We start from the raw sequence: 18,149 nt of genomic DNA, 5'->3' as shown, positions 1-18,149 counted from the left end.
GTAAAGACATGATCAGAGTGGTAGAGTTTGTTCTTCGCATGCAGTATAGTAAGCTGATCAAAAAGAAAGCTTTACACTGTAGCAAGCCCCCAGTTTGGATAACGTTTAGGTGGGTGAGGGGAGAAGCAAACCTGCTTAAAAAAAAAGAAAGGCAAGCAGCTGAAGGTGAGCATCTGCAGTTACCAAATTTCATGATGCTGGGATTTCCCCACCACCCCACCCATCGTTGAAGGGAGGTGGCCCAGCTGTTATCTCTCCTCTGAGCCACATGCTTTACCACTTAACTCCACAGCAGTTAATGAGATCACAATGGGGAGGGGCCAAGAAACCTGACTAACAAAAATGTGCTTTTTTTCAAATTTATACTTGAGCTGAGTGCCCCCTGTATGACTTGCATGAAGCAAGTACTGGTCTCCGTTTCATTTGCAGACCCTGGGGTGCTGAGAGTGTTTTCACCTGTGGGTTATGCATGCAGACAGACTGGTTTTTGTGGGAATGCAACCTGCCTAAATTTGACCCTGCACCTTCCATGCAACTGCTGCATGACTTGGGCATGTGGAAGAAGAGTGCTAGCATGACGGCGAAAAAAATAGCTGAGAATAAGTATTGACAGACAGCCTGACTTCTCGAGAGCTCCCCTGCTCAGCTTCCACCCCTGTTGCTGGTTGCTTCTCACCATGCAGTTATGCAAAGTCATCTCTCCTCTTGGCTTTGAACCAGTTTGCAGTTTGGCTAAATCCTTCTTTTTCTACAGGTTGAATCCTAGGTGAATTTAGGTAGTAAAGCATGTGAGACTGTGCAGGAAGTGGCTGGGATTGTAAGTTATTAGATGAAAAAGCTTCTGGAAGAGGAGAGGCTACGACCACTGGGAAACATGAGACTTTGAGGGCTGACACACTTTAGCTACCAAACCAGTGGCTCAGAGGACCTGGAAATGCTCTGCTGATCGTAGCATCAAAATTTAGGGTCTGAAAAACAAACTCATGTTGGCTTTTAAGGCACCTGCAAAAGAGGGACTGGTAGCAGAGTGCTTTGCCAGTCTCCCAGCTGAGATGCTTTTCTGCATGTTGGAAATGGAAGTACTGATATTAACGTGCTGGTATGCTTTAATAAAATTGAAGATATTCTTCAAGTAGGTAAGGAAGACAGGAATGGGTCTTGTTCATTTGTTGTTAGACTTCCCAGAAACAGGAAAATATTTCTCAGTTTTTGTTGCTGTCAGTTGTAAATGGGACGCTGTCTTCTGATTATTTTTTTTTTTCTTAGAACCATCTAGAAATGTGCCAAAGCCATTTTCAGGTTTTGTGATTTTTTTTTTTTCTCATTTCAAATCCTGTTGAATTACAACCTCTGTAATAGACATGGGGAAGAACCTTATTCTTATATTTCCAGGATCAAGATTAAATTTAATGAATTACAAGAAAAGAACAATTGCTGTCACTTCCAAATGAAATATGGTTATATTGTTCTTGGCACCTGTAGCGCTTGTAAGGAAAAAATCTACTGTTGGGCTTTTGCTAATAATCGTTACAGTGATGAATGACCCAGAAAATGGTCTTGTTTTGTCTCAAGAGCTTCCTCAGATCTGTAGTTTTTTCATGAGATAGAGGTTGAAAAAATGGTTTTGACTTTGCACGTACAGTGAGATCCTTTCAGGCTTGTTTTTCTCATATGTTGGTAGCATTCCTTCTTGTGACTTTCTGGGAGTTTGATTAAACACAATTGGGACCAAATACTTTCTTTTCAGTTCTTTTATTGAAGGGCAACCCTCCCACCCCATTTCTGGTATCTTCCTGGTTATTGGCCTTACATGGCATGTTTTTTAATATGGACATTTTTCAATACACTTAATTACCTGTTCCTGTCTCTTCCTGTTTTAATGGAACAAGTGGTTGCTTTCCAGCTATTTAAGGACGCAATTACCATATTAGTGTCAAAGATGTAGCATGGCAAGCATTTAGAAATCAATATAATCGTTCTTTAAGAGATCAATTCCTGTGCTAATAGCAAAGGAATGCCCCGAGATTGTCACTGAAATTTGAAGAGCTCATCTTTCTAAGTTTGAATCAAGCCTTTGCAATGTGATAGCAACCAGAGGCCAGTCAAATGGGAATCTCATTATACCAGGTGCTGTACAAACATAAATTTATCTGTGGAAGAAACCGTTGTGTAAGGAAAGATTTTTCTTCTGTGTAAAGTTGCATCTGTAAAGTGTTTTGGAGAAGAGCAAACCAAATAATAGAAGAAAATCATGGAAAGCTGCAAGTTGATGAGCTCCCAGTAAAATCCTGTTCTTATCTGAAACATTTTTTAAGTAATCTATCACATTCTCTAAAACTTTTAATCAGTTTTGCTATGTGAATGTGTGACTATCCTACATTACCTAATATGCATCACCATTTCGCTGATGTCAGGCTAGGAGTTTTCTGGATCAGCTTTTTTTTTTTTTTTTTAAGACTTTAATATTTCTTTCAAGTTAGGTAACTGAGAGTATTGCAAATAACTAAAAGCAGAACCTGTAGGTTTTGGTTAACAATCAAACGTAAAAAAACCCTTTTTTTAATACAGTCATACCGTGTCTTCTATGCCTAGAATACTTTATGCAGTTCTTTACATTCCATGTACACATAGTTTGGTTGTATGTGTATTGGATTTGCGTGGCAAGGGTTCGGTGTCGGGGGCTCGGGGGGGGCTGCTGTGAGCAGCTGCCAGAAGCTTCCCCTGTGTCCCACAGAGCCGGTGCCGGCCGGCGCCAAGATGGACCCGCCGCTGGCCAAGGCCCAGCCCGTCAGCGACGGCGGCAGCGCCTCGGGGGGACGGAGTGAGGAAGGGGAAAACTTCTGTGCGGCTGCAGCCGGAGAGAGGAGTGAGGCTGTGAGAGGAGCAGCCCCGCAGCCCCCGGCCCAGAGCAGGGCGGGCAGGAGGGCTCCGGGCGCCGGGGCAGAGGGTCCCCGGCAGCCCCCGGGGAAGCCCCCGGGGAGGCCGGCTGTGCCCCTGCGGCCATGGAGCTCCACGGGGGAGCAGATCTGCACCCGCACCCGGGGAGGGCCCCACGCCGGAGCAGGGGGATGCCCGAAGGAGGCCGTGACCCTGTGGGCAGCCCGTGCTGGGGCCGGCTCCTGGCAGGGCCTGTGGCCCCGTGGGGAGAGAGAGGAGCCCCGGCTGGAGCAGGTTTTCTGGCAGGACCTGGGACCCCGCGGGGGCCGGGCTGGAGCAGCCTGTTCCTGAAGGACGGCACCCGTGGGGGTACCCGGGCTGGAGCAGCCTGTTCCTGAAGGACGGCACCCGTGGGGGACCTGGGCTGGAGCATCTCGTGAAGAACTGCAGCCAGTGGGAAGGACTCACGCTGGAGAAGTCCATGGAGGACTGTCTCCTGTGGGAGGGACCCCAGGCCGGAGCAGGGCAGAGAATGAGGAGTCCTCCCCCTGAGGAGGAAGGAGCAGCAGAGACAGCGTGTGATGAACTGACCACAACCCCCATTCCCCATCCCCCTGCGCCGCTCGGGGGGAGGAGGGAGAGAAATCGGGAGTGAAGCTGAGCCCGGGAAGGAGAGGGGTGGGGGGAAGGTTGTTTTAAGATCTGGTATTATTTCTCATTACCCTACTCTTACTTGCCTGTGATGGTAATTGGTGAGTGATCTCTCCCTGTCCTTTACTTGACCCAGGAGCCTTTCGTTATATTTTCTCTTCCCTGTCCAGCCGAGGAGGGCAATGATGGAGCAGCTTTGGTGGGCACCTGGTGTCCAGCCTGGCTCAACCCACTGAAGTATGTTTTAAGAAAGAGATTTTACTTGAAGCTCCTTTACAGGCCATCTTCTCACACACAGATGGCCACCACTGTAACTCCACTGTTCTCTGTGATCACTCCCAATGTACATGAGCGTATATCAGAACAGAAGTGGGGCCAGTTACTGAAAATGTGGATGTTGCATCAAAGTACAGTTAGGGGCAGGGACTTCCTGTCACGGGATCTGCAGAAGAAACATATTCATGCAAATTAAGAAAGCAGGTTGCTATATAAGAGTGATTTTCCTCCCCTGTCTCAGATCTCTTAAGATCCAGCCTAAGTGTATTTTGTGCAAGCTTACACTACCATGTGAGATGGTTACTGCCTTAAGGGTAGCTTGTGAAATTCATAATGCCATCAAGGTAGAACTTAGACTCATAACTGTCTGTTCTAGTAAAACCAGGTTGCAGATAAAAAGATTCTACTTTACTTAAAACTAAGCCTGATTTGGCGAGGAGCTAACTGACCACTTGTCATCTTTTCTGTCCAGGAAGAGGAAAAAAGGAAGGCAAAGGAAGAAGAGGAAAAGAGAGAGTATGAAGAGTACCTGAAGCTGAAGGAGAATTTTATAGTTGAAAAGGAAGGGGTTGAGGAATCAATGACGGAGGAAGAGGTATGTATAGGCTGTTACTGCAGTTTTCTTTATCTTTGTTAGACTCAGGTTGCCCTTGCTGCATTGTCTTGTGTAAAATGAACTTCAAAGTAGGAGTCAGCCAAAAGTTTTTGCTTGTAAAAGCTAAATTGTGTATATGGCACACATTAACTTGGAGTATTTCCTGAGGAATGCTACAATCCCTCATTCCAGACTCCTACAAGTTAGTATAGAGTACTAAGGCAAATGCGTATTGCTGGAAATGAGTTCTGTCCTCCCTTAATGTAGAGACTGAAAGAAAACTCATCCTGCAAGTCAGATACTCTTTCACTGTCATCAGCTTTACTCTGCCCATCATGGTCAGATGAAAGCAAGGCTAAATATGGAGTTTGGCAGTGCCCACATATCTTGGGAGAAATTGTTTGGTTTTGGTTTTATTTTCTAAACCAACAGAGCTGCTGTGAAATCAAATGAAAAAAAAACAAGCTCTTGTCTTAAAAGGCACATGTTAAGAGAATTCACAGGACACAACCTCGGTGCTTGTGTGTTGTATGCTGGAAAACTGTACGTTCGCTGTTGCAAATGATTGCTGTGGTTGATAGTATTTCAAATTCTGCATCACGTTCCAGCATGCTCGTCCTGTGGCTGCCTGCAGACGCTGCTGGGGATGGTTATTGAAATGTGATACTTGATATAATAGCACAGCAAACTTGAAAAAGTTCCACTGTTGTGGGAGGCAGTGTTCTTATTCTGTCTGCTGAAAACCTGTTAGACTCATTTTAATTGCTATCAAATGCTGAAGCTGCTCTTGGGTTGCAGCTGCCAAATTTGAGCTGTCCAATGCATTTCATGGTAAATATTTTTTTTCAGGGCCATGTGTGCATTTGGTCCTCTGCTAAAGTGGCCCTGAATTCAGTGGATTTGCCCTTAGTGTGACTGAGAGTGGCTTTGGGCTGAGGACCTTTCAATGCATCAGTACCCCTTGATGTTAGTCACAGGTTCTCACTGTGGACCCCTTCCCATTGAGAGAAATTCCTCCATCATGCTAGGCTTAACACCAAGAGAAGTTGTATCTGGCGATGGGGAATTTCCTAAGATGCAGAGAACAGCAAAATGCATACTTTCTATTGAAAGTTCCTTCAAAAACACATGCCCATCCTGTTAGAAGACCAGATTATACCTAAATATGAAATTGCTCCATGTTAGACATCCTTTAAAGCTCAAATGTGTTTATCTTCTGTGTTCTTACAGCTGGCTGTCAAGGAGAAATTAATCTTTCTATATGTGAGAACAGAGAAGGCTGTTCCTCACTCGAAAGAGCTTGGCAGGCAGTTGATGATGCCTGGATCTCAACATAAGATATCTTTGGTAGGAGTGGGGGAGATAGAACTCTTAATAGTAGGCGATTTGAAAGTCATCTTTAGAAACAATCACAGGTACATAGTTACTTGGAGACACCAGCCTTGCAGAAATGGCAAGCCACCCTTCCTCCTTGTAGTGGATAATGTACTGAAGCATTTTAGTATCCTGTTACAAGAGCTGGCTCTGGCATGTCTTGTTGAGGCTAGCGTGCTGAAACTCGTGCTTGAAGTTAAGGACCTGAGTCCAGAGTTAAGCAGTTAATTAAGGCTGATTGATTTCCAGGGTTGCAGAGTAACATGATCCCCTGGTAACTTAAATGCACATTGTTTGCATTGCCTTTGAAAATTGAGCTGCTTATATTAAAATGCCGGATTTCAGGTGCGTAGCTTTGAAAACAGCTTGGGCTTCCACATGTGTTGCGCAGCTGTGTGCTACATTGACCATCTGCATGAGCTGTCTCCTGAATCACTCTGTACTTTACCTCTGTACAAAATGTCCTCAGTGTGTATATGTAACTAAACACACAATGCACAAATTCACCCAGATGTGGTTATTTCAGGGGTATGTATGATGTGAAGAATAAAAGATTCAAAGATTTCCTTTCAGAAAACACTTAACCACAAATTGTACTTGAGCTGTATTCTGTCTTAGAAAATACCTATCATAAATTCCTAGTTAAGATTAAATCTAGATATATTTTTTTCCAGTTTAAAATCTCCTTCAGTGTGTATGTTTAAAACTTTGGAAGTATGCAAGCTAAACACATTTATAATATTTGTACACAGCAAGTTTGCGATACATTTAATGTTCATGAATTTAAAATAATTGTTTTCCTTGCTGTGTCCAGTCTCGCAGCTTTCTAATGGAATTTCTCGAATACATTAAGGTAAGCTACCACTGGTCTTTCTCCTCCTTCCAGACTTGTTAGATTGTATAAAATACCTTTGTCAAAGAGTTGTCAAAGTTGCAGAAAGAAGGGAAATCTTTACTTCCTCTTTGATTTACTTAAATATTCAACAAGTAACAAAAGTGATACCTTAGTTAAAGTCTGTGTTATTTACTTAACCGTGCATGAGTATGTCCATCACCGTTAAAATGGTTTGTTATTATAGCTGTGTCTTGGCTTTTTGGGGCAGGATTGTAGCTCTTTCCTAAGGATACACATTATAAATTCTGTGCCTGGTGGATCACCCTCAGAGTTTATGAACAACAATGTTTGCTGTTGATGGGATTTGAGACATTCAGGCTTTTTGTTTGTGAACATCAGCTACTGATTTAGAAAACAGTCTCTACACCTCAGCTCAGCATGAATGAGGATTGCTGTACCAGCATGTGGCCTGCCCTGCAGGATGTGTTTGTGTCTAAAGGTCAATCCAACTTTTCATGTAATTTCTTTTCTTGTTTTTATCTGTGCAATTTGCAAAGTTATCTTTAATGTTTAGAAGGAATATTTAGGGAAAAGATCACTTGTTTTTTTACAGGGTGTATTAGTCTCCCTTTCATGCTATTGTATGGTTCATTATTTAAAACCTGCAGTGTGTTCATGAGGATTTCCACTTTCCATCTGTAAGGGCAGATGCTTCTTTTTCCATTGTTGGCATATCAAAAGTCAAAGGTATTTTTCTACTCTTCCTCTGACGATGCTATGCAAATCTTTTGTCCCAATTAATCCCTTTCCTCCTTTACTGGAAACTGGACTCTTACTTGACAATGTATGGCATGTGTGTGAAAGGCTTCATTAGTACGCAAATCGCTTGCATACTTAGCGACCTCCAAATCATTTTGTTAATCCAGAACCTCGTACTCTGGGCCAGTTTTGCATGTCCATTACCCCAGCAAAAATCCAGCATAGCAAACAGATTTGTCTCATGGATAACTCTCCAAACGGAGTCAGTCAGAGTGATTGCCATGGAAGTCTGAACAATGGCCCGATTGTTCCAGAGGCACAGCAAAGCTAGGATGCAAGCATCTCTTGCTGTCTGCACTCTGCTTGACACTCTCTGGTGTCACTGGGACTTGTGGTGGTGTATCCCATTACCATCGGGCCACAGTGAGAGAGGCTGCTCCGTTTGCATCTGTCAAGTGCTTTCTGATCAGCTTGATCAGAAAAGGGGAGGTCCCAGAAGACTGGAGACTTGCCAATGTGACGCCCGTCTACAAGAAAGGCCGGAAGGAGGATCCTGGGAACTACAGGCCTGTCAGCCTGACCTCTGTACCGGGGAAGATTATGGAGCGGTTGGTCTTGAGAGTGCTCACAGGGCATGTGCAGGACAACCAAGGGATCAGGCCCAGCCAGCATGGGTTCATGAAAGGCAGGCCCTGCTTGACCAACCTGATCTCCTTCTATGACCAGGTGACTCGCCTAGTGGATGAGGGAAAGACTGTGGACGTTGTCTACCTGGACTTTAGTAAAGCCTTTGACAGCATCTCCCACAGCATTCTCCTGGAGAAACTGGCGGCTCGTGGCTTAGACAGGTTTACTCTTCGCTGGGTGAGGAACTGGCTGGATGGCCGAGCCCAGAGAGTTGTGGTGAACGGCGTTAAATCTGGCTGGTGGCCGGTCACAAGCGGTGTTCCCCAGGGCTCGGTTCTGGGGCCGGTCTTGTTCAATATCTTTATTGATGATCTGGATGAGGGAATCGAGTGCTCCCTCAGTAAGTTTGCAGATGACACCAAGTTGGGTGGGAGTGTTGATCTGCTGGAGGGTAGGAGGGCTCTGCAGAGGGATCTGGACAGGCTGGATCGATGGGCAGAGGTCAACTGTATGAGGTTTAATAAGGCCAAGTGCAGGGTCCTGCACTTTGGCCACAACAACCCCATGCAACGCTACAGGCTTGGGGAGGAGTAGCTGGAGAGCTGCCCGGCAGAAAGGGACCTGGGGGTGCTGGTTGACAGCCGGCTGAACATGAGCCGGCAGTGTGCCCAGGTGGCCAAGAAGGCCAACAGCGTCCTGGCCTGTATCAGCACTAGTGTGGCCAGCAGGAGTAGGGAAGTGATTGTGCCCCTGTACTGGGCACTGGTGAGGCCGCACCTTGAATCCTGTGTTCAGTGTTGGGCCCCTCACTACAAGAAGGATGTTGAGGTGCTGGAGCGTGTCCAGAGAAGGGCAACGAAGCTGGTGAGGGGTCTGGAGCACAAGTCTTATGAGGAGCGGCTGAGGGAACTGGGGTTGTTTAGTCTGAAGAAGAGGAGGCTGAGAGGAGACCGTATCGCTCTCTACAGCTACCTGAAAGGGGGTTGTGGCGACGAGAGTGTTGGTCTCTTCTCCCAAGTAACTAGTGATAGGACAAGAGGAAATGGCCTCAAGTTGCGCCAGGGGAGGTTTAGATTGGATATTAGGAAAAATTTCTTCACTGAGAGAGTGGTCAGGCATTGGCACAGGCTGCCCAGGGAGGTGGTGGAGTCGCCATCTCTGGAAGTGTTGAAAAAACGTGTGGATGTGGCGCTTCAGGACATGGTTTAGGGGACATGGTGGCGCTGCATTAATGGTTGGACTTGATGATCTTAAAGGTCCTTTCCAACCTAGTGATTCTGTGATCTCTGGGTGTAATTTGGAAACGTGTAAGCTAGTGGCACTCAGAGTTGGGACTTATCTTCATTGCTGCAGCCCAAATGAAAATAGCCCCTGTTCACTAATCAAGTCCCCAGCATAAGCCAGTCAACTCAGATCAGAAGCATGGCCAAAGGCAGCTGAGACAGCTGAGAACAGATTGGAAAAGCTATGGGTGACATGTTTGAAGAGCCTAAGTAAAACCATAGAGTGCCGATGAACCATCGGATTGCACGTTTCATTTTGCAGCCATGCAGCAATTTTGATATTCTGTTTCCACAGAAGCCAGAGAGATCTCTTTGAAAGGGAGGGGAGCTTTGAAATGGTCACGTTTGTTAAGACCACCCTCTGTTTCAGTTACTATCTGTGGAAATGGACTACGTGGTACGGTGTGATCCCAGTTCACCTGTTCCCATCTAAGGCTTTCGAGATACAGCCAAGCTGTGGATTAAGGAGAATGTGCTGTTCTCTGTTGATAAACAAGCTGCCCCAGGATAAGAGTAGGTAGAACAATAGGATATTTCAATGTCCTTTGGGATCTTCCACTAAAATTGGGAGGGTTTCCAAGGGATGATGCAGTAGGGTCTGATTCTGCACATTGCCCTGGTGGTTGTGATGCATGGAACAGATTAGTCACAAACTCAGTTCAGCGTTTAAGCGCATATATAGTTTTATATTAGTCACTTCTACTTGACGTCAGAGAAATTAAGCACAGGCTGAAAACCTAATTCAGAAACGCTTCGACACCTGATTTGCTATGTGGAGATGAGTTGCAGAACTGGGGCATTGCTTTCTTTTACAATTTTTAGTATTTTTTTTAAATCTTGAAAGTATGCTTAATACATACATTATGTACAGCCCTCATCTTCTGTTCTATTCACAGAAACTGTTGACTTACCTCAAGAAGCAGTGCTAAGCTGCTAGTAGCTGTCTGAAAAACTTATAAATTAAAAGAGCAATTGGCATTTAAAGAAATAAAGTGTAATTTAGCTCTTCTGTTGAATTACTTATGTTACTGGTATAACTGGCTGGAGGTAGTTCACCCCATGCTTCATTCCTAAGGGTTTTTGAAATAAAACACAGCCTCTTTTCTCCAGCTGTGCTTTGTGGGATTGTTTTAAATGGGATTTTTCTCAAAGGCACCAAAAAGATTGGTGCTCCTAATTCTGCTTTTCTGAAAGCTGAGCATCTCCCTTCCTCTGAGGCTTTCCTAGTAGCCCCTCAACCTCAATCTGGCTGCTGCAGCGTCACCACCTCACACCTCAGGCTGTGGCGTTGTCTCTGCTGCAGGAGCCGTCCTGTGTGTTTGCTGCTTACAGTGACCAGTCCTCAAGCTACAGACCTGACTGCTCCGCTCTCAGGGGAGCAGAAAAACCAGTTCTTAATGGGAACCCTATGGTTTTACTCAGCAGTGTCGTAGCTGTACGACACACCTTACCCAGCTCTGTGGGCTCTCTGAGCACTTCAAAAAATTAGTAATGAAGTGGGCAGAGGTTAAAGAGTGGCTGAGCAGTTCCTTTGCTCTGTTAGCCCAGGGAAATGTGAGCCTGCACTTCATCCATCAGACTGTTCTCACCCGGCTTGACAGTGTGTCATTGAATGCATCTGAATTACAGCCAGTGAACTGAAACAGCAAACTCCATTTTCACTACATTTGAAAGGGATAGCAAAGGACTTGGAGGCTTTACCTCTTCCTGTTTTTTTTCTTTAAGAAAAATAATGCTTACAAGATAAGGAAAAAGAAATCCTGCTCATCTTAATCCTGAGAGCTCTTGCTCTGTTTCATCCCTTGCTGAAGAAAGCAGCAGAATCATACCTAAAATTAAATTAATTCAGTAAAATGTGGATGTGTATAAGTTGCTCTATGAAAATGAAGCCTGTCTCTGAAACGTGAAGCATGTGGTGAAGTGTTTTGTTCACTTGGGACCTCACAATGTCATTATATTTCAGAGTGTGTGTGGGGAATGCATCCTAATTCCACCCCACCCTCTGGGCTCTTATTCACAGCAGGACCTAGCTTGGAAAGCTTCCACTAAACTTGGTCACTGGGGGTGAATATCTTTAAGTGAAGATAAATCCTTTAAATCCTGTTTTTCTTGTTTATATGGCTTTGCACCCATCTCCCACACTCCCCTTTTCCTTTTAAAAGAAGATGTGACGAATCTTGGCAGTTCCCAGCTCTGAGAACTGAATTCCATGGACTGGTTCCATTTCCATGCGTTCAGTCCATGGTATTCAGTTCTCTAGCTTGGCTGCATCGAACTTCACAACTACTAAGACTGTCTGTGACTTTTTTGTCTGATTTTATTAATGAAAAAGATTCATCTATTTCAGCCTCTCTTTATTTCTTCAATGTCCTTCCACTGTACTTTCAAGATCAGAAACAAACGCATTTATCGTTTGAAGTACTGCATCTGATAATGTAAATGTAGCTCTTGTGGCCGTACATATATGGCTTTTAGGAATGCAGTCCAGAATGTTAACTAAGTTTCCACAAGTTTTATATTTTCCAAATTCCTTATAAATGGTGCATTGTTTTACTGCATCTAAACAGAACAAGTTTCAAAAACCTTTGCAGATAAGAAAACAGGAACCAAGTAGCTCCGGATGAGTGTACCAAGTTTTTTTTTTTTTCTGTCTTTCTCTGGAGCTACAGAGAATCGTAAAACCAGATGTGAGCAGTGGTGACTGCGTCCTGCCTGAGAAAGCCTGCAGTAAGAACCTCTTTCAAAAGCAAAATGAAAATTTGCAGTTCCTGCTTTTACCTTTGTTCTCAAAGATCATTTTGCTGCCTGTGCAGGAGTGCGCTAGCGGTACACTTCCAGCACTGATAATTTTAATAAGGTGTTCACTTGCTTAGGAAGATTATTATGGCATTAATACACATGACATTAGTAAAACAGACTAAAGCACTTAATGCTGCCAGTCTTGTCTCGATTCTAATGTATGCACTGATATATACCAGTGATCATTTTAAAATGTGCTTTGAAACATCTCTCAAACAAAAAGGGATCTTGCTAAAGCATACTGGAAATTAAAGGTAGCAGTTGAGAAACTCAGATGGCAGGGGGAACAGAGCCATGGCTGTTTATTGTGCTCGTGCTCATCCTGTCCTCCTAAAGTAAAGAAAGCTTCAGGATGAACACTGGCAAATGTATCTGGGTCTTCACTTAAGTGGGACAGAGCATCCAGTCTTTCCACAGAGCAGAGTGGTTTAAGTTGCTTAGAGTTTTTCGTCAAAGTGCTTACTAGGAAAAGTTAGAATGGCAAGTTCTACTTTGTCTATTAAATGCAATTTTTTTATTTGAAAGAAAAATAAATAAGCTGCATTTAACTCTTGTTTGTTTCAATAGAAAACAAAGGTAATCCAGCTGGAGGACTTGGCTTCACATGTGGGTTTAAGAACACAGGTAAGTACTACCTTTTGAGGTGCAAGTACAAGCAATGAGTTTAAAAGGACAGGAGAGAAAGTGGGTCAGTAAGGGTAACATCTATGCAAGTGTCTCAGCATTACTGAAAATGCTTGGGTTTTGGTGAAGTTCAGCAAAATCAGCCCTAAAACTGTGGCCATTCATCAGTGTACCGTCCAGCCAGTGAAGGACTGTTGGCTTACAAGATTGTTTCAGTGAAAAGTGCTCGGTCTGCCTCTTGCACAGCTGCCTGTTGGTTAATGGATGCTATAGTGTTTGCAAGTCTAGTAATAGAGCAATCCAGGCTATTTGGGAACCAAAAGCAGAGCTAGAAGCAAATTCAGACACTGCCTGCATAACTGGACAATGTTGTTATGTTTGCAGACAATCAGTAGATGAGGTCTTTTGCTCCAGTTGCTTGTGTTTTCTTAGAACATTTAAGAATTACAGAATAGAACAGAGAATTTCAGTTGGAAGGGACTTACAACAAGCATCTAGTCCTGACCACTTCAGGGCTGACTGAAATGCCACTGACAGGCTTGGGGCATCGGCCACTCTCTAGGAAGCCTGTTCCAGTGTTTGACCACCCTAATTTGTATCTTCTGGTGCATTACTTCAGAGTATTGTCCCTCTTAGCACCATATAAGCTTGTCAAAGTGAGCTCATGGTGTGATATCTATACTTTGTTTTTCCCCTCTGTCCTCTTTCTGTTCTCTAAACATTGTATGTTTTGACTCTGAAGAATAGTCATGGCTTGGTTTATTTTAATTTGAGCACATTTGACACATATTTCTAAGTGACCGAAGTTTTCTGTTGTTGTGTACCGTATCTGATCTTGAGGTGCCCCTTCACAGTAGCTTACGCTGCTGTAAGCCCAGGCTGCTGTGCTGCTGCCTCTCTCTTAAACCAGAACTTCATTTAAACATGCAGTGAGCCAGTCAAGGGAATTTATGTGGTTGAAATCTAAACTATAACTTGCTTCTGCAGTCACATAAAGGCAAGCAAGGGAGAGAGGCAGAACTGTGGAAAACAGCACTTAGATACTAGCTTAAGGTGTAGTGGAACTGCATGCTTGGAGTAACTATGGAGTTAAGCCAGCGATAAATTCAACAAGTTGTTCTTTGGATTCGCAAAAGAGGTTTCCTCTTAAATGGAGCGGGGGGGGGGGGGGGGGGGGAGGCGGGGAAAGAAAAACAAACATAAAAAGCTCTGGAATGTATTAGTGTAGCCAGGTTCTTGGAGAAGTACCTCAGTGTACTTCTGAGAACTTGCGTGTTACATTGGCAGTAATACAGCCTTTCCCTGGGAAGATGTGTATAGCCACCCCTCTTCCAAAAAACGGACAGCTAACTTACCAATTAACTTCCCTATCCCCAAAAGAGACTTTATTTGAACACCCCAAAATACAGAAGCTTACTTCATCCTTCTAAGACCAAAGGGCTTACTTGGCATCTGTCTGTGTAGAAATACTGATGCGTATCCTTCACTGAAGTCTTTAACACTGAGGAATTAAGTGTGAGCCTCCATCTGTAGTGTATCTGAACGTGTGAAATGTTTTTTGCCTTCCTCTTGATCAGTTTGTTATTCCTTTTTCCCTTCTGAACAGGATGCAATTAACAGAATCCAGGACCTGATGGCTGATGGCACTCTAACAGGTGACAGCCAAAACACTACGGGGACTATATTGTAGCTGGTGAATAGGTGGTGCAGAAAGTGCCTGTACTATGGTGGAGAGAGACTTCCAGTCTAATTTCTATTTTAAACTGTAGAAGATCCTAGTAGGACTTGATAAATAGATATTTTAATTATCCCTGCTTCAGCTGCCATGAAACTGCAGTTGAAAGCACTATGGGGTGTGATTGCTCCTATGCTACATTATACAGAGGTGGGAGGGTGAACGTCCCCACCAGTTCAGGAGCCAGCACAAGGCTTCTGCATGTTGATTGAGGCCTGCTGAGAGTCCTTAGGGGTTGCTGAGCAGCCGGCTGCAAATGATGTTGTCTGAAATCTGAATTTGAAAGAGTCACTTGGATGTTTTGGGGTAGTTTGCAAGTCTGTTTTAAAGGTGCTGTGGCTAAAGCCAGGGCTGGGCGTACGGCAGGCTGTAGAAGCAAACATCCCAGAGCACTCCAGGATACTGTAGTAAGTGAAGTGCTTCTTGCTGGCCATGTACCCACGCAATCAAAGTTGGAATGTAAGCAGAGACTGAGCATGTGGGCAGCTCCCTGTCTGAACAAGTCTGCTTTATTGCTGGGCAGTCTTTTTCTTTGTGAGGAGGAAGTAGGGGAAGGTGCCAACGCAAACATTTACTGACCTGATATTGTAGTCATGGCTGGGAAACAACTTTCTTGGCAGGTACATGTGGATACCCATTTGAGTGACCTAAAAGCACTCTGAATCAAAGCCTAAGGATGTGTAGGGTCCTGGCTGTATCTGTGCCCTAAAAGGCATGCCGCTGAGGCTCTCGGCCTTGCGTTTGATCCCGTAATGCGTTAAGAACAGAGAGGTCTGTTCTCGCTCCTCATGGAGCAATTGAAGTATGGAAATTGGGCTTCATTCCCTTTTAGCAAGTAGGTCGGAATGGCTGAGCTGGGCCCCACAGGGTCTCTGAATCACCTCCTGGACCTTCCTGCTGCTCTGCCTTTCTCCACCAGCTGCCTGGGCCCAGAACATCAGCACCAAAACTATATACCTGAAGTAGCTGCTGTCGTACTCCCAGCTACCTGCATACAATAAAAGAACGTGTTACTTAAAACAAAATTAGTCTTACCAAGACACTCTTTTATCACAGCCCTGCTCAAAGACCCGACAGCAGAGTGGAGATAAAAGCCTGACTGCTAGCACGTTGTTCTGTCTGCCCTAGATATGAAATGCAGCCTCAGCAGTTTAAATGTCCCTTCCAAAAGAAGTGACTGATGTCTGTCGGGAAGTGAGAGGAGCCAAAGTGCTGACTTCAAGGTCCTTTCTTTCCCCCTGTAGGTGTGATTGATGACAGAGGAAAGTTCATCTACATCACTCCAGAGGAGATGGCTGCTGTGGCTCAGTACATCAAACAGAGAGGACGAGTCTCCATAGCAGACCTGGCCCAAGCAAGCAATTCCCTGATCAACCTCCAGCCTGACAGCCGAGCTGTTGCTCCAACTGTGGCATGAGAAAAATACAACAGGAGTTTAACCTTTTAATGAATAAGCCACATAATTAAAAACAAACAAGAACCCCTCTAGTCCATTCTTGGTGCTTGAACATAAGATGCTCTTCTTCAGCATCAGCTGCAAGACTTGACGAAAAGTTTTGCTTTTCATTCTGTTAGAGCTGGTATAAAATAGGGTAGTTGTTTGTACAACAGAAGCTAGCCAAGAACTTGGGGCTAAAACTCTCTGATGCACTTGTACCCCAGGAATATCAGTAATTTTTATACTGATATTTACTTTATCTTGGTAGTCTCATATGACCGTACCCAAACTTTTTGGTTTTTTCCAGATTCTGATGTCCGTATCAAGTATATTTGGTTTTGATTGCATTCTCCAGGCTTGTTCTGCACTTACAGAGCTGTATAACTTTATGGCAACGACACGTACAGCCCAGAATAATCGGTGTATAGGGGTGAGGCCTGCAGATTTTGTCTTCTCTATCGACACTGGAAGGATAGAGTAAAAAGAAAATACCACAAGTGTGTCTCTGTTCTTACTGAAATAGATACTGAAACCCTAGAAATGTGAGAGCTTCCAGGGGTTATTTCAGAAAACCTTTGCTATATAAATGTTCTGCTTGGCCTATATTATGTAAAAAGTTTGCTTGCAGCTGAGCTGCGTTATTTTTTTGTAGCCAAAGGACTGAAACACCTCTGGGGAAAGGCTGACTCGCCTCATTTATTGTGCAGGCCAATTCTACTGATACCAACCAGATTCTGATGATTCATCCTTTGAAGCAAGCGCCAGCTCAGTGTGTCTGAAGGCCTCAGACACCCCCACCCCATGGCCTTTGTCTTGGGGTTTTTTTAAATAAGAAATTCAGGCACTATGAGTCATGCAACTAATGTTACAAGTAAATTATTATTAATGTATTAATTGTAGGGGTCAGAATATTTTGTTAATAGCCTAATTAATGCTTTATTAATTCTCCTTTCTGAAATCAACAGCACTCGTGGATATACGGTAATTGGGGAGCACAACAGGGGCTGGTTTTGTCTCTGCCAAACTCAGAGATAACCCAAGTAGACTCAAAGCTGCATTATCAGTGAGATGAGATAGCAACAAAACAATGGAAGGAAGCATATTTCCTTTGTAATCCCTGCACTACTGCTGAATGTGATACTCTGCAGGAGTGCTGAGTTAGAGTGCGGCACCACGCGTTGGTGTGAAAGATCGGTACATCGCACAACGATAACCAGCAGAGAGGTTACTTGACATCTGAGGCTTGTAAAGTCTCTTAATTATTCAAAATTTTATTTTGCCATGGGTTTTTTTGCTCTGTCCTAAACTATTCTTGTAATAAAATAAACAATGTTGAAAGAATTGCAGATATTTGTATTTGAGATATCCTTTTTTTAATGTGTTAAAGGATTTTATGAGATAAGGGGGCCTGCCAACAGTGCCACGGACTGCAGCGTGCCAGTCAGTCAAAGACAAGAGGTATTTCATTAAATCCACTGAAGTCACTCCAAAGAGCACTTAATTTCTGTGAATGTAACGAAGAACACCACATTCGCTGTGCGGTGTGAGCTTGCTTTTGCTCTGCAAAACTGCCCTGCCACTTTAGCACAGGCCAGCCGTCCGCTGAGAATGGTGCGTGCAATCTCCTTTTACACACCGCTGTATCTTAGCTCAGACAAGATTTGTGTCTCATAATACAACAATAATTCAAACCGTTTCACTGTTGGGAGTTTCGCAGGGCTGTGCCGAAGCCAAAAGGGTTGTGTTTGATTCATTGGCAGGTCACAGAAAGACTGATTAAAAGCCGCAGTTCAGAGGAGGTGCTAGGCAGAAGAACGTGATGGCGATGTATTTTTTGAGAGCCAAATTTAGGGTCTGTTAGAGAGCTCCAGCAGTAACAGGCACCTGAGAAGTGCCCCTTGCCCAAGCTCCTGTTTGGAGCTCTGGAGGAGCGCTTCCATATTAAGCACGAGGCAGGCGAGGTGGCCAGACCGAGCCCTTTCATGTGAGATACAGGTCACTGAACAAGTTGTGTAGATCTTTCTGCATGTTATCTGTCATTGTGGGAGATGAGACTTAACCTGTGGGTCCCTCCTAGTACTGCGCTCATGCCTAATACTAAGGTTTGGGTGTCTATGCTTGTTTTTATCCATGATTCTCTACTAGGGATTCCCCATATTGCATTTTGGCCCTGGCCATGCTGTTCCTAAGGTTGTGGAGTTATTGTGGGGAAGCTGGAGGACAGGCCTGGTGATGGGCTTTGAAGAGCTAACGTCACCTGGCTTGACCATGTCGTA

At 44.3% G+C, this 18,149-nt stretch overlaps 1 protein-coding gene across 1 annotated transcript in view; it reads left to right on the top strand.

Moving 5' to 3' along the window:
* The window catches only part of DDRGK1 (DDRGK domain containing 1), a gene marked incomplete at both ends in the record, with an annotated part of 42,006 nt that extends 26,154 nt beyond the window's left edge, over window positions 1–15,852 (top strand). Inside the window, 5 exons of the mRNA XM_081999142.1 lie at window positions 4,277–4,399; window positions 6,588–6,626; window positions 12,644–12,700; window positions 14,307–14,355; window positions 15,680–15,852. Coding sequence (XP_081855268.1) covers window positions 4,277–4,399; window positions 6,588–6,626; window positions 12,644–12,700; window positions 14,307–14,355; window positions 15,680–15,852 — 441 coding nt within the window. The remainder of the gene's footprint in view (window positions 1–4,276; window positions 4,400–6,587; window positions 6,627–12,643; window positions 12,701–14,306; window positions 14,356–15,679) is intronic.
* Window positions 15,853–18,149: the final 2,297 nt, after the last annotated feature.

Source organism: Phaethon aethereus, assembly GCF_964289735.1.
Source record: "Phaethon aethereus genome assembly, chromosome: 4".
In the NCBI taxonomy this organism is placed as follows: domain Eukaryota; kingdom Metazoa; phylum Chordata; class Aves; order Phaethontiformes; family Phaethontidae; genus Phaethon; species Phaethon aethereus.
This window is presented reverse-complemented; position numbering and strand designations above follow the sequence as displayed.